This window comes from Notolepis coatsorum (assembly GCF_963971535.1).
Source record: "Notolepis coatsorum genome assembly, chromosome: 2".
NCBI lineage: Eukaryota > Metazoa > Chordata > Actinopteri > Aulopiformes > Paralepididae > Notolepis > Notolepis coatsorum.
Genome location: NC_140166.1, coordinates 216,959,710 through 216,975,761, shown reverse-complemented (window position 1 = coordinate 216,975,761; position 16,052 = coordinate 216,959,710). Strand labels below are relative to the sequence as shown.

At 42.0% G+C, this 16,052-nt stretch overlaps 1 protein-coding gene across 1 annotated transcript in view; it reads left to right on the top strand.

The window, feature by feature from the left end:
- Positions 1-7,839: 7,839 nt before the first annotated feature.
- Positions 7,840-16,052, top strand: part of LOC311224224 (splicing factor YJU2-like) — a 32,349-nt gene continuing 24,136 nt past the window's right edge. The window contains exons 1-4 of the mRNA XM_084309121.1: positions 7,840-7,966; positions 9,137-9,237; positions 10,190-10,334; positions 13,381-13,515. Of these exons, the coding sequence (XP_084165247.1) occupies positions 7,943-7,966; positions 9,137-9,237; positions 10,190-10,334; positions 13,381-13,515 (405 nt within the window). The 5' untranslated portion in view covers positions 7,840-7,942. The remainder of the gene's footprint in view (positions 7,967-9,136; positions 9,238-10,189; positions 10,335-13,380; positions 13,516-16,052) is intronic.

The following is a 16,052-nucleotide window of genomic DNA, read 5'->3' as shown; positions in this document are numbered from 1 at the left end:
TGGTGCAAGAGGTCAGTACGCTCTCCACCACACGTCTATAGAAGGATCTGAGGGTGTTGGTGTCAAGCCCCGCCCCTTTCAGTTTCCTCAGGAAGTACAGGCGTTGATGAGCTTTTTTGACGAGGCTCAGAGTGTTGTCGCGCCACGTGAGGGTGTTGGAAATGTGCACCCCAAGATATTTGATACTGGGAGTCACCTCTACAGCTGTGCCATCAATGTAGAGAGGGAGGGGGGGGGGGGGGGGGCGTGCTGGTCTTGCGGAGGTCTATGATCATCTCTTTCGTTTTTTTTTACTTACTTTTTCTCCTCCTTTTTCTGTGATTTTTCTCCCATCCCAATTTCCTCTTGTGCCAATTCTCCCTCCCCTGTCCTGATCGTTGCTCGCATGTGCCCCCCACTGGCCAGTCGTAGGGAGGATAGAAGCCCATCACATGTCCCCTCCGATACATGTGGAGGCAGCCAGTCACTTCTTTTTCACCTGCCAGCACGGACTCTCATTGGCGAGGAGTAACATGTAGGAGGCTCACACTGCCCCCGCCACTTCCTGTCTTTTGCTGTGCAGGCGCCCTGACCGACCTGTAGGAGTCGCTGTTTACAACGATCAGATTACCACCCATCGACTCCCCTCCCGCTGACTCTGCCAATTGAGTCAGTATGACGGCCGGCCCAAGCCCGAGGCAACGCTGACAGCCGGATTCGATACCGGTGTCTCTTGCGTTGGTGACGAGCGCAATGTCCGCTGCGCCACCCAGCCGCCTCTCTTTCGTCTTCTTTACGTTTAGGATGAGGTTGTTCTCCTTGCACCACAGTCCCAGTCCATCTACCTCCTCCCTGTATGCCGACTCATCCCCTTTTGTGTTGAGCCCCACCACTGCGGTGTCATCCGCGAACTTCACTATGAGGTTGCTGTCATAGTGGGCTCTGCAGTCATGTGTGAGCAGGGTGTAAAGTAGTGGGCTAAGGACACAGCCCTGGGGGGAGCCAGTGTTGAGGATGATGGTGGAGGATACAGTGTTATTGATCCTAACAGATTGGGGTCTGTTTGTCAGGAAGTCCAAGGGGGCGACAGTGGATCAAGAGGTAGAGCGGTCATCTGGTAATTGGAAGGTTCCTGGTTCGATTCCCGCTCGAACCAGCAACTTAACCCCTAACTGAGCAACTTAACCCCTAACTGCTCCCAATGAGCAGGTTGGCACCTTGCATGGTTGCCTCTGCCGTCGGTGTGTAAATGTGTGAGTGGATGGGTGAATGTGAGGAACAAAATTGTAAAGCGCTTTGGATAAAAGCTGTTATATAAATACACCATTTACCAAATTTACCATTTACCATTGTAACCATAGGGAAGTTTGGAGATACTGTAGGACAGTAATTATTCAAATCATCCCTAACACCACCTTTATGTAGTGGAATCACACGGGCGGCTTTGCAGACACCAGGACATCTTCCCATTGAGACGGAAAGGTTAAATATATGCATCAATTATTCAGAGATAATTGGAAGCTGTTGATTTTAAAAGAAGAAAAAATCTAAACGACCCTCTCCAGTAGATGTCCTGGGATCAGTGGCTCCCGGGGCATCTACATCAGGAAGTGAAGAGGGATGAGAGGAAAAGAGAAGGGCGTGGCGTGGCCCATGGCAGCCATACAATCAACATCTACATCAGCATCAACATCAACATCAATATCAACTGGAATAAACTTAATAATAATAATAATAAATTTAGCATCGTTTTTTTAGATTATATATTAGATTAGATTTAGATTATTAGATTATATATATATATATATTATATATATATTGTAACTATATTTATTGTAGGGCAAATATAACTGAGAGGGCACCCTCATCTCGCACCTTGTTGCCCATATGCACATGTCCAGAGTTAATTATATTGTATATTATTATTACACTGCCTTTTTATTCTATTTTTATTTTTACTTCTCCACTGTACTGTGACCTGTACCTGTATGTATTCTACTACCTGTACCTCCCCTCCCCCATGCTGCTATGATGCCTGCATTTCCCCAAGGGGATCAATAAAGAAATATAGTATCTTATCTTATTTGTATAGCACCTTTCATACAGAAACTGCAGCTCAAAGTGCTTCACAACAGAAAAAAGACAGGCATAAAATTAGCACATAAAGTGCAGACATATAAAATCACAGTTTTTCACATTAGGATCTAACATCCCAATATAGGCCACCTTGTTTATGGTTTGATTCAGTTTTAAATAGACAATAATAAAAATAGTAAGATAGAATAGACAGAGTAAAATAGTGCATATAAAGTGCAGACATACAATCCCAATGTTTTTTGTGTGGAATCAATCACCTCGAAATGCTGCATGGATCTATGCATGAAGTGTGAGTACTGGTATCTTCCTGCAGGGGACTCCAAGAGTCCAAGTTCCTCACCGGAAGCTTCAAGCTTGAAAAGGAGAAGCATGCAGCTGCAGAGCCGCAGAGCAGCACTCTCAGGGCCGCGCACCTATTGCTTATTAACAGCGGAGGAGTGCTGCCGAGTGCTTCCGCGTTTTCCCTGATTGGCTGCGACACGCCCCGCGGCAGGCGCGGCAGCCGCAGAGCGGAGCGGCAGAGCTTGCGGCATTATGTAGCCATAATCAGGGGCGGATTTAGGATTGTAGGAGATCCGGGGCTTAGCCCAGATAGGTGCCCGCGTTAGCGGGCACGGATTATTTTTACTTCGACACCACAACCTTTAACTTATACCACCACCTTACCTTGAAGCAGACAAAAGGCACTAGAGAACACTTAAATTCACACCCTTTAATTAATGAAGCAAACTATAATAATTTATAATAATAATAATAATAATAATAATAATAATAATAATAATAATAATAATAATAATAATAATAATAATAATAATAATAATAATAATAATAATAATAATAATAATAATAATAATAATAATAATAATAATAATAATAATAATAATAATAATAATACACTGTGTTTGTATAGCACCTTTCATACAAGAATTGCAGCTCAAAGTGCTTTTGCACTAGATAGTACTGTACATTAGTACACTGCATAGTATTGTGTATTGTATATTATATGGTAACTCAGAACATTGTACATATGTCTATACCGAACACTGTGACCTCATTTTCTTCTTCTAAATTCATGCTATATTATGTTATTATGTTATTTGATACTATCTTGTCTAGCACAGTCTCTGGAGCGTAACAGTAAGAAGCATTTTGTATGAAAGTATTCTGTACTTCTGTATGACAACTATTAAAGAACTTGAACTTGAACTTGAACTTGAACTTCACAGCAGTACAAAAAGAGAGGCATAAAATGAGCACAACATTGGCAGATCAAGAGCAATGCATAAAGTGCAGACATAAAGCATAAAATAGATAGCAGTAAAATAGACAAAGTCAAGGTAAGACATAGAACATTAAATCACATCGTTTTTCATATTAGGATCTAAGATCTAGGGTTAACTCGCCGAACGTTGAGCGGCAGGACCCCCGAAAACCAGAGTATAGTCGGGTTTTCATCGTTGTTTCTTTTATTCGATATTTCCATTCATAAAGACATGCCGGCAGCCTGTTTTATCACATATCTCAAAAGCTATGTTTCTAAGGTGGAAGAATTATGTTTTTGTCAACTTGTTGATTGTGATTTAAAGCTTAGGTCTTAGTCTACCATAACACCAAGACTTAACTCCCTCAAATACAGTTAGCAGCTGGATAGACTACAGATGGAAATTAGCTTCTGCTAAATCTGGTGCAAACATATTTTCATGTAACAATGATTAATTGTCAAAAAAAATATATATATATATATATAATTTTATTTTTATTTTTTTTAATAGATTCGGGGCTTTTCAGAAAACATTCAGGGCTTGAGCCCAAGTAGCCACCCCCTAGCCCCGCCCCTGGCCATAATCCGCCATGATTTTCATTCGAAGCTTAGCTCACCTGGCAGCGCTGTGGTCCTGCGGTCCGTTGGTGACAAGTTCGAATCCCATAAAATTTTTTTTTTTTTTTTTCGCCGGTTAAGGTTAGGCATGGTTAAGGTTAAGGTTAGGCATTGTTTCGGAGTTGGTTAAGGTTAGAACGGTTAAGTTTAGGCGCTGTTAAGGAGCTGGTTAAGGTTAGAGTTTGTCTTAGAGAATGGCAATATTCTTTCTATGGTTAAGGTTAAGGTTAGGCATGGTTAAGGTTAAGGTTAAGGTTAGGCATTGTTTCGGAGTTGGTTAAGGTTAGAACGGTTAAGTTTAGGCGCTGTTAAGGAGCTGGTTAAGGTTAGCGTTTGTCTTAGAGAATGGCAATAGACAGCCTATTTCCGCACTGCCTCTCTCTCGCGCTGCCGCGGTCACATGGTCACATTGTCACATTCTTGCACTCCTCCGCTGTTAAAAAGCAACACGCGGACCGCGCTGTGAGGGCCGCGTGTATCCTTTCGGCAACTTGCTTTTCCTTCCGCGTTGCTCTGATTGGCCAGCGATCAACGCTAGTTTCGCCCCTACGCCGGTATGAGCGTGCGCATGTGCATGAGCCGCGATAATGCCCATAATAATAATAATGCAAGAGCCCTCGCACACACGCAGGTTTTGCCGGTAGATAATAATAATAATGCGAGAGCCCTCGCACACACGCATTGTAAATTATGCATTCGTCACTCAGTTTTAACATTTACGCATGTAGCTCAACTCGTTCGTCAGCTCGCTGTGGAGCCTATGGTCACAAGTTCAAATCACTCTTAGTTCATTTTTTTTTTTTTTTTTTACGTTTAATTAATTTATCATCTCTCTATATTAACGTAACTAGCTATTCATATCAATCGAAATAACGTTCATCTCTCTATATTAACGTAACTAGCTATTCATATCAATTGAAATAACATATTGTATTGTTTTCATCTCTCTATATTAACGTGATTCCATCAACACATTACACATAGGTAATATGCTCTTGCGCGTGACGCGACTTTGGGCTTCATTATTCAGCCACAGTGTTGATGGAATCACAGGGATGAGGAAGGGACTTGATATTCACGGGTGTTTACATTTTTATTTTGTTTTCTATTTTATTTCTTTCATGTTTTACATATATAGTTTTTGTTTTTTGTTTTGCATATATATATATTTTTTTTTTTTTCTTTTCTTTTTTATGTTTTAAAATAGTACACTCATTTGAGTAGTGGAAAAGGGGTAGGATTAAATAAGTGTATACTTCTTCCTACTCCTTTTCGAACATGTAGATTGAGTTGTTTTGCTTTTGTTATTGTTTGTTTGTATTCATTGCATGTTCGAAATAAAGATTTCAAATCTAATCAAATAAAAAATCATATATATTTTACTCATACAGTAGTATGTACATCCTCTGGCCTGTTTGTAGAACTTCCCTGTGTTGTTGACAAAGCTAAACCCTATTGATATGAAGTCTAAATAACATGAGATACCCTGAAGACTCTGGCAGGAGCACTCATTCAAGGGTACTACGACTATGCTATGCTTGCACCTCATGGTACTAAAGCACCTCAAAGGCACTAAAAACCAAATTACAAATATCTCAAATCAAACTAGTCAGACTACTGCTTGACCTGACTCCTAGAACCCACCTCACCCCTGCCCACTTTGACAACCTAGGATGGCTTAGAGTAGACGACAGAGTACAGCAGCTTGCAATGGTCTACAAGATCGACCAAGGTACCCATGTACATGTCAAAATACTTCCCAAAGGTCAGTGAATACCACGATCACAACACCAGAGGGAGCTCCACAAATCATGTTAAACCCAGATTCGGCTCAAACAAGGGACTGAACACGTTTCGCAATTATGCCACATCAATGTGGAACGCCCTACCCAAAGCTGTAAAGGAATGTGAATCACTACCCACTTTCAAAAACACTCTCAAAGAACACCTACGGGAGACTGCAATTCGAAACTGGCCCCTACAAATGTCCTAACCCAGTTGTACAGTAAATGACCAAGTATGGCTTTGTCAGTATTCCAATGTACAGTGTACAGTGTCCCCCACCCAGCCCCTACCCAACCCCCCCCCCCCCCCCCCACCTCCAATGTACAGTCCCCCCCCCCCCCCCCCCCCCCGCCCACCCACCCAACCCCACCCCACCTACCCAACCTCCTCCAATGTACAGTTTCTACGTCAAATGTATATAGACTCTTTTCTGGACACTTTTTGTATCACAAACAGTACTGTATTTGCAAATCTGGTATGTCATAAATGTATAGATGTAGCAGTACTGTCTATCTGTATGTCGTGTGTGTCATATATGTTATGATGAATTGAAAATGGGGGACCCTGATGTAAACAAGACAAAAGTCTTTCTCTGGTCTGCATCCCCTTAACAATTGTATATATTGAGCTGTACTGTACTGTACCCATTCTGCAATCTGTTAATAAAGTTTTCAATCAATCAATCAATCAATCAAGAGGATGCCGTCATTATTGCACTATACTGAGTTATTTGCTGCTATGTTTCAATATTATAAGAAGAATTATAATAATACTTTTGAGTTTTATATTGTTTAAAACTTCAACAGCAGAAGCTTATATGCTAACCCTCAAAACATTAAAGAATATTTGGAGCACTTCCATAAACCTTTCAATATCATAGCAATATCCGAAACTTGGTTTAGCTCTGAGAAAAAAGTTGACATTGAGTTGAATGGATATGAACTCAATTATATTAACAGGATTGGGAAAAGAGGTGGGGGTGTAGCCCTATATATAAAAAATAGCCTCAAATATAAGGTTGTAGAATGCATGTCAACTACCATTGACAACTTGATGGATTGTATCTCAGTAGAGATCTGAGAAACGTGATTGTCAGTTGTGTATACAGAGCTCCAGATTCCAGCATTGAAGCATTCAAAGACTGCATGGAGGTGTTATTTTCCAAGACTCAGAAGGTTACATTCATCTGCGGGGATACATCACTGTACATTCTATATTGCTCACTAGTATACCATATCTGAACTACTGTGTGGAGATTTGGGGTAACACTTATAAAAGTAAAACCATTTGCTATATGCTATACACTACAGTCTATGTGATGTGGTGGGTATGTATGATGGTAATTAAGGAATTATTATACATGACTATTATATGCAAGTAGGCTATGTCTAAGCTATTTTACAATATTATACATGAATTGCTTTTTTATTTTTTTTATGTTTATTACTTGTTATTATTTATTTTCAATTTATGTTCGAAATAAATAAATTCATTCATTCAAGATATTGTGTGAGCAAAAGTATAGTTACTGGCTGTACAATACTGCTGTAGGCCTATAATACTTGTGTAAATAAGTAAGGCAATTGAAATATAACAGAACTTGTTGCGGCATCATAGTGTTAATTTTGTTGTCAAAATCTGCAGTACAGCTCAATACACACAATTGTTAAGGGGATGCAGACCAGAGAAAGACTTCCGTCTTGTTTACATCAGGGTCCCCCATTTTCAATTCATCATAAATGTACAGTTCCCTCCCCCTTGTATATATTTACTGTTAGGATCTCTGTTTAACAGTACTGTATATTTACATATCTTGTATGTCACAAATGTAACAGTACTGCATTGAGTGTGTCATAAATGTCATTATGAATTGAAAATGGGGGACCCTGATGTAAACAAGACGAAAGTCTTTCTCTGGTCTGCATCCCCTTACCCATTCTGCAATCTGTTAAAGTTTAAATAAACGCATTCATTCAGGATATCTGGCCTCGCACAGTGCAATACTCCAATTCAGCCATTGGGTGGGTGGCGCTGCTGAGCGGCCCTCACAGCGCGGCGAGAGCGCCGCTGGCTCTGCAGCTGCATACTATTGGAGAAAAGAGACAACCGGAAGTTTACAGCGAGGTTTATTTTCTTTAAGAATAGACTGCTATTATTTTTAGACGTTTCTTGTTTAAGTTAATCTTCTACCCAGATTAAGAAATGTCGGAAAGAAAAGTCTTGAACGTAAGTATGAGAACGTCATATTCATCAGCATGCTTTTTCAAGCCCTTGCCCGTGGAGCAAACGAGCAAATAGACTAACGTTCGCTAGCACAGATAGGAACAAGCTAACATGAGCTAAATGGCTACATTACGCCTACAGTCGTATATTCCTAATGCTATACATTACGGACACAGTGCTGTTACATTACGACGGGTTTCCGTAATAAATGGTCAAATGTCATGGCCACCAATCACTGACTGTTTTGTAATTGTAAATTAGTTCATTATATTGTTATATTGTTTACACTACTGCACTTATGATGAATTGACAATGGGGGACCCTGATGTAAACAAGACGAAAGTCTTTCTCTGGTCTGCATGAATGAATGAATGAAAACTTTATTTAACAGATTGCAGAATGGGTACAATACAGTACGGCTCAATGCATACAATTGTTAAGGGGATGCAGACCTGAGAAAGACGTTTGTCTTGTTTCCATCAGGGTCCCCCATTTTCAATTCATATAGACATTTATGACATACACAACATACATGACATTTATGGCATAGGGACATATAGGTATTTAGTACTGATACATTTGTGACATAAACTGTATTCAAATATACAGTACTGTTACCCCTAGATCCTGACAGAGTATATACATATGATGGGGAGGGGACTGTACATTAGGAGGGGGTGGGAGAGAAATATACATACGGCGGGCAGGGAATATATACATGCGGTGGGGAGGAGACTGTCTATTAGGAGGTGGTGGGGGTTTTGGGCATTTACGGTGGCCAGTTTCGAATTGCAGCCTCCCGTAGGTGCTCTTTAAGAGCGGTTTTGAATCCCCTTAACAGTTGTGTGTATTGAGCTGTACTGTATTGTACCCATTCTGCAATCTGTTAATAAAGTTTTCAATCAATCAATCTGCATATTTTGTTTACCTTTCTACTGTACTAGAATTGTATTACCTGTATTATGTCTTCTACTATTACCATGTACCTGTACCCCCCTCCCCCATGCTGCTATGATGCCTGCATGTCCCTAAGGGGATCAATAAAGGAATATCTTATCTTAACTAGATAGTTCTCCAAGATGAGGATGATCAAATGATGTTAACGTTGTCTCACCTGTGTAACGTTAAAAACGAGATGCTCTCACGTGAACTATAATACTTTGTCCTTCACAGAAATACTACCCTCCGGATTTTGACCCAAACAAAATCCCCAAGCTCAAGCTCCCTAAAGACCGACAGTATGTGGTCAGATTGATGGCCCCGTTCAATATGAGGTATGTTATGTCTATGCAAGCCATAATCACCCATCTACTCGGATGCATAATCGTAGTATTTGTACGCCCCCCCCCCCATATTATCCTGTTAAAGGGGCACTTTGCTGATTTATTTTGCTCAGTTTTGCACACTTTAATTTTGTTTGACAGTTATTGAGAGTAAATAAGTTTGATTATGACCACCAGTAGGGATGTCCGATATTATCGGCCGACCGATATTATCGGCCGATATCGGCAGTAAAATGTGATATCGGAAAATATCGGTATCGATTTTTTTTTTTTTTTTTTTTTAACATTTATTTAACCTTTATTTACCCAGGCAAGCAAGTAAGAACCAATTCTTATTTTATTTATTGTCAAAAGTATGCATGTTGGTTTAATTCAACAACAAGAGATATGTAATGTTAATTTTTACTTTTTTAATTATCATATTTTGCACAGATAATGCTTACATTTAGAAAGCCTTTTGAATGCATCCAGTGAAATTATTAATTACCTGAAATTATTCAGTTTTTTTGGGGGGAAACCCTGCATATATCGGTATCGGTTGATATCGGTATCGGTATCGAAATTAAGAGTTGGACAATATCGGAATATCGGTATCGGTAAAAAAGCCAATATCGAGCATCCCTAACCACCAGTGATGTCATCAGGGACATTGAATCCTTGTGTCGTGTTACTTATAGCTCAATGAAATGACATGGTAGCAGTCCCTATTAGACAAGGTAATGTTATTATATCATCTCATAAGAGCAGTAATGAACACAAAACAAGAATGCAATCACTGGCGGTGACCCATATTCAAACTCATTCACTCTCAATAATATTTTTTGGATGTGTGTGAGATTTTGATAAATCGTTGTTGTTGTTTTTTGGGTGAAGTGGCCCTTTTTAAGTTTAGTGATTGGAATAATTCAATCAATTCAGGTTCTGCTTCTCTGCTGGTCTTCAGGTGTAAGACGTGTGGTGAATACATCTACAAGGGGAAGAAGTTCAACGCCCGCAAAGAGACGGTGATGAATGAGCTGTACATGGGGCTCCCCATCTTCCGCTTCTACATCAAGTGTACGCGCTGTCTGGCTGAGATCACCTTCAAGGTGAGCGACTCCACGTAGCGTTTAGCAGACGTGAGGGGGCGGTCAGCATGTAGTCAGGGAGTGTAATAATTGGAAGGTTCCCGGTTCGATTCTCGAGCCAAGTTTGAGAAAAATTGGAGAGCCTTCATCAGCCTGAGTTACAGACCCTGATACTAGAGGTGGGCCTGAGCTACAGACCTGATACTAGAGGTGGGCCTGAGCTACAGACCCTGATACTAGAGGTGGGCCTGAGCTACAGACCTGATACTAGAGGAGTGATGTGGGCCTGAGCTACAGACCTGATACTAGAGGAGTGATGTGGGCCTGAGCTACAGACCTGATACTAGAGGAGTGATGTGGGCCTGAGCTACAGACCTGATACTAGAGGTGGGCCTGAGTTACAGACCCTGATACTAGAGGTGGGCCTGAGCTACAGACCTGATACTAGAGGTGGGCCTGAGCTACAGACCCTGATACTAGAGGTGGGCCTGAGCTACAGACCCTGATACTAGAGGTGGGCCTGAGCTACAGACCTGATACTAGAGGTGGGCCTGAGCTACAGACCCTGATACTAGAGGTGGGCCTGAGCTACAGACCCTGATACTAGAGGTGGGCCTGAGCTACAGACCCTGATACTAGAGGTGGGCCTGAGCTACAGACCTGATACTAGAGGTGGGCCTGAGCTACAGACCTGATACTAGAGGTGGGCCTGAGCTACAGACCTGATACTAGAGGTGGGCCTGAGCTACAGACCCTGCTACTAGAGGTGGGCCTGAGCTACAGACCCTGCTACTAGAGGAGTGATGTGGAGCTACAGACCTGATACTAGAGGTGGGCCTGAGCTACAGACCTGATACTAGAGGTGGGCCTGAGCTACAGACCTGATACTAGAGGAGTGATGTGGAGCTACAGACCTGATACTAGAGGAGTGATGTGGAGCTACAGACCTGATACTAGAGGAGTGATGTGGAGCTACAGACCCTGCTACTAGAGGAGTGATGTGGAGCTACAGACCTGATACTAGAGGAGTGATGTGGAGCTACAGACCTGATACTAGAGGAGTGATGTGATACTAGAGGAGTGATGTGGAGCTACAGACCTGATACTAGAGGAGTGATGTGGAGCTACAGACCTGATACTAGAGGAGTGATGTGGAGCTACAGACCTGATACTAGAGGAGTGATGTGGGCCTGAGTTACAGACCTGATACTAGAGGAGTGATGTGGGCCTGAGTTATGTGGGCCTGAGCTACAGACCTGATACTAGAGGAGTGATGTGGGCCTGAGCTACAGACCTGATACTAGAGGAGTGATGTGGGCCTGAGCTACAGACCTGATACTAGAGGAGTGATGTGGGCCTGAGCTACAGACCTGATACTAGAGGAGTGATGTGGGCCTGAGCTACAGACCTGATACTAGAGGAGTGATGTGGGCCTGAGCTACAGACCTGATACTAGAGGAGTGATGGGGGCCTGAGCTACAGACCTGATACTAGAGGAGTGATGTGGGTCTGAGCTACAGACCTGATACTAGAGGAGTGATGGGGGCCTGAGCTACAGACCTGATACTAGAGGAGTGATGGGGGCCTGAGCTACAGACCTGATACTAGAGGAGTGATGTGGGCCTGAGCTACAGACCTGATACTAGAGGAGTGATGGGGGCCTGAGCTACAGACCTGATACTAGAGGAGTGATGTGGGCCAGTGCCGAGGTGGATGAGATCTGTGGTGTCAGGGAAATTGATTTCAAGGTGACATATGGACGTCTCAGGTGGTTTGGTCATGCGAGAAGATCGGAGGAGGGGGGGATGTTGAGAGGGGTGGAGGAGATGATTGTGGATGGGCGGAGGCAGAGAGGGAGACCGAAGCAGACATGAAGGGGATGTGTGGAAAATGATATGAGGGATCTGGAGATGCATGAAGACATGGCACAAAACCGTGCCCAGTGGTGTGGAGTCATCGCCCCGTCCAACTCCAACCTCACTGTAGTGGGGAAAAAAGGACGTAAGATGATGATGATGATGAGAGCTACAGACCCTGATACTAGAGTGACGTGGGCCTGAGCTACAGACCCTGATACTAGAGGAGTGACGTACAGCTACCCCCCCCCCCCCCCCCCCTTTAGCAGTAGGAGGGCGGTAGGATGGTTGAACTGGGGCAGTAGAGGGTGGTAGGATGGTTGAACTGGGGTGGTAGGATGGAGGAGGGTGGTTGAACTGGGGCAGTAAGTAGGGGGTGGTTGGATGGAGGGGGCTGGTTGAACTGGGGCAGTAGGGCCTAAAAAAAATAATGGTTTGTTTCCGGTTGCCGACCGACCCTGCCGATTTAGGTGTGACCCAATATATTTTATGAGTTTTTAAAAAGAATTATATATATATATATATATATATATATATATATATATATATATATATATATATATATATATATATATATATATATATATATTTTTTTTTTAATAAAGTTTCATAGAAATCTTAGTCAAACCTTTAGTATTATGGATATTAAACATTAAACATGCTGGCAGAGTACATGCATCCATGTTGTTGTGAACATTTTAATTAAATAAAGAAATTCCCTATCCATAGTCGCTGTGGGAAAGAATAAAATAAAAAATTAAATAAAATAAATTCCCCACCTACCCATGGCCTTAACTGACAACCAACAGGAAACAAACAATATTTTTTGTTATGCCTAGAGGGTGGTAGGATGGAGGAGGGTGGTTGAACTGGGGCAGTAGGGGGTGGTAGGATGGAGGAGGGTGGGTGAACTGGGGCAGTAGAGGGTGGTAGGATGGAGGAGGGTGGTTGAACTGGGGCAGTTGGATGGAGGAGGGTGGGAGTGTTGTGGGTGTATATGTTTAATTTTCTTATTGTATTTTTCATAAAGTATGTACACATTACATTTTTTTACCGATATATATATATATATATATATATATATATATATATATATATATATATATATATATATATATATATACAAAAAAAGTGTTCTTCATGGATGCACTTTTTAATTTGTTCCCAACTCCATGTACAACCGTCACTCATTCCGTGGGTTCTGTCTGTAGACCGACCCGGAGAACACTGACTACGCCATGGAGCACGGTGCCACGCGGAACTTCCAGGCGGAGAAGCTGCTTGAGGAAGAGGAGAAGAAGATCACGAGGGACAGAGAGGAGGAGGAGCTGAACAACCCTATGAAGGTATGAACTACACCCAGAGAGGAGGTGGAGCTGAACAACTAAGGGCACGCGTCCACCTAGCTCTCACATTTCCAGCTGAAAAACGCTGGCAGTGCGCCGGTAGTTTTGGGATGAAGCGCATCTTGTAGCAAGATGACAGAGAGAAAGAAATCTAGCGACAGCCATCTTTTTATCGTATTTTACTGCCGCGGTTTTGCACATATAGCATATTTTAATACACTTTATTGTATATTAATTATATATATAGTTATTGCCTGACACCACAGTTCGCCCTTTGCTTTTTATTAGTGTATTCGTGTAGTTATTAGTGTATTTGTGCCGTCTCTTGTGGGTAGACAGGCAGGCAACTCCAGTGTCAGTGGTAGATATGATAGGCTGTGATTGGTTGTCTGAAATGCGCTCAGCGCATCACTCTGAAAAGTTCAGAAAGTTTCAACTTTAAACGCTGGGTGCGGCCGCACAAAAAAACTGAAAGGCGCTGAAAAAAGAAGCCGACTGCAGCGCATTTCCTATAGGCGGCAGCATGCGGCCGCATACGCTCTGTCCTCATTGGGAACAATTGACAAAAGACGCTTGCGCCCAGAAATATGTGCCAGGTGGATCTAAGACCTAAGGCTGTCCCCGAAGCCTGTTTTTGGGATTTGAACTTCGTCAGGGTTTTTCGAACGAATGTTCGAACCTTAATTTTTAATTTAAAAAAAAAGTGAATGAATTCTTTTTTTATATATATATTTCTTTATAAATATCCTCAAACTAAATCCTCAATTTGAATAAAGTGATGCATCTGATTAAATTAGTATTTTTCTTTTTTATTAAATTAACTTTCTTTAATTAATATAACTCATCCGTTTCTTTTAATACTATAATATTAGTGTAGCCTAATCTTTATCTGCAACTGTGAAGAAAAAACCCATTGGTTTAAACAGAATTAATAGACACATAAAAAAAACGATGGTTCGAACGTTTGGGGTCAGCCCTAGTATGAACTACACCCAGAGATGATGTGAATACAGTCTATCTGTTCATGAATCACACCCAGAGATGATGTGAATACAGTCTATCTGTTCATGAATCACACCCAGAGATGATGTGAATACAGTCTATCTGTTCATGAATCACACCCAGAGATGATGTGAATACAGTATATCTGTTCATGTATCACATCCAGAGATGATGTGAATACAGTATATCTGTTCATGAATCACACCCAGAGATGATGTGAATACAGTATATCTGTTCATGAATCACACCCAGAGATGATGTGAATACAGTCTATCTGTTCACACCCAGAGATGATGTGAATACAGTCTATCTGTTCATGAATCACACCCAGAGATGATGTGAATACAGTCTATCTGTTCATGAATCACACCCAGAGATGATGTGAATACAGTATATCTGTTCATGAATCACACCCAGAGATGATGTGAATACAGTATCTGTTCACACCCAGAGATGATGTGAATACAGTCTATCTGTTCATGAATCACACCCAGAGATGATGTGAATACAGTCTTATCTGTTCATGAATCACACCCAGAGATGATGTGAATACAGTCTTATCTGTTCATGAATCACACCCAGAGATGATGTGCATACAGTTTCACTCTTCACAGTACATCTTATCACTCTTCACTAGGGGTGTAACGGTACGTGTATTCGTCCCGCGTATTTACCGTACGGCCGTCACGGTGCGGTACGCGCACCCATGCGACAAATACGCCCCACAGCCAGGGGAGGAAATTAGGCCACTTTACTCGCCAAATGCGAGTATTTTTTACGTTTGGCGAGTGATTCATGAAGACCACTCGCCAGTCTGGCGAGTATACAAAAAAAAAAACATTCTGCAATCACTGCACTGGCAAACGGTGCGCGTCTTCTGAGTGCTCGCTTTAGTTGACAGTGCCACGAGAGCACTGCACAAGACCACCCGCGGACATATAATGTTTAATAAAAGTTTGCGCAGTACTGGCCAACCCGCGGACATATAATGATAAAAGTCCTGCGTTACTAGGCTAGCCATCAGGAGCACTCTCAAACGGATAACGTTAAACACAGCAGAAGATGGAAAACAGACAGACTGACCAACGGGGAACTGCATCCAACCCTAGTACAACCCTCGAGTATAAGTTACTAAGGACACATTTAAATCACAGAGGTGTAATGTTAGTCTACTGGAAATGTATACAGTGGTTAGCTTCTAGTTTTAGCGATAGCTGCTTGCTAGCTAACGTTAGCCCCGTGTGCTCAAAGCAGCCAGCTAGGTGTATCTGTTATGACTATAATGTTTCCAAAAAAGCACCGGACTACGACGTAAGGTTAGACATTTTATTTCATGCTCAAAAGCCCCTGGCTTGCACATCGCAGTCACGAAAGGGGCTAGCTAAGCTCAACCAGTGCACTGTGTACAACAGCACACCAACCCAACTGACGTTATCACAACACTTGACGGTACTGTCGTAAGACCACCGTGCTGTCTTAAAGGCACAGTGTGCCTACCCAGATGCATACACAACATTGACGAGGCTTGACAACCG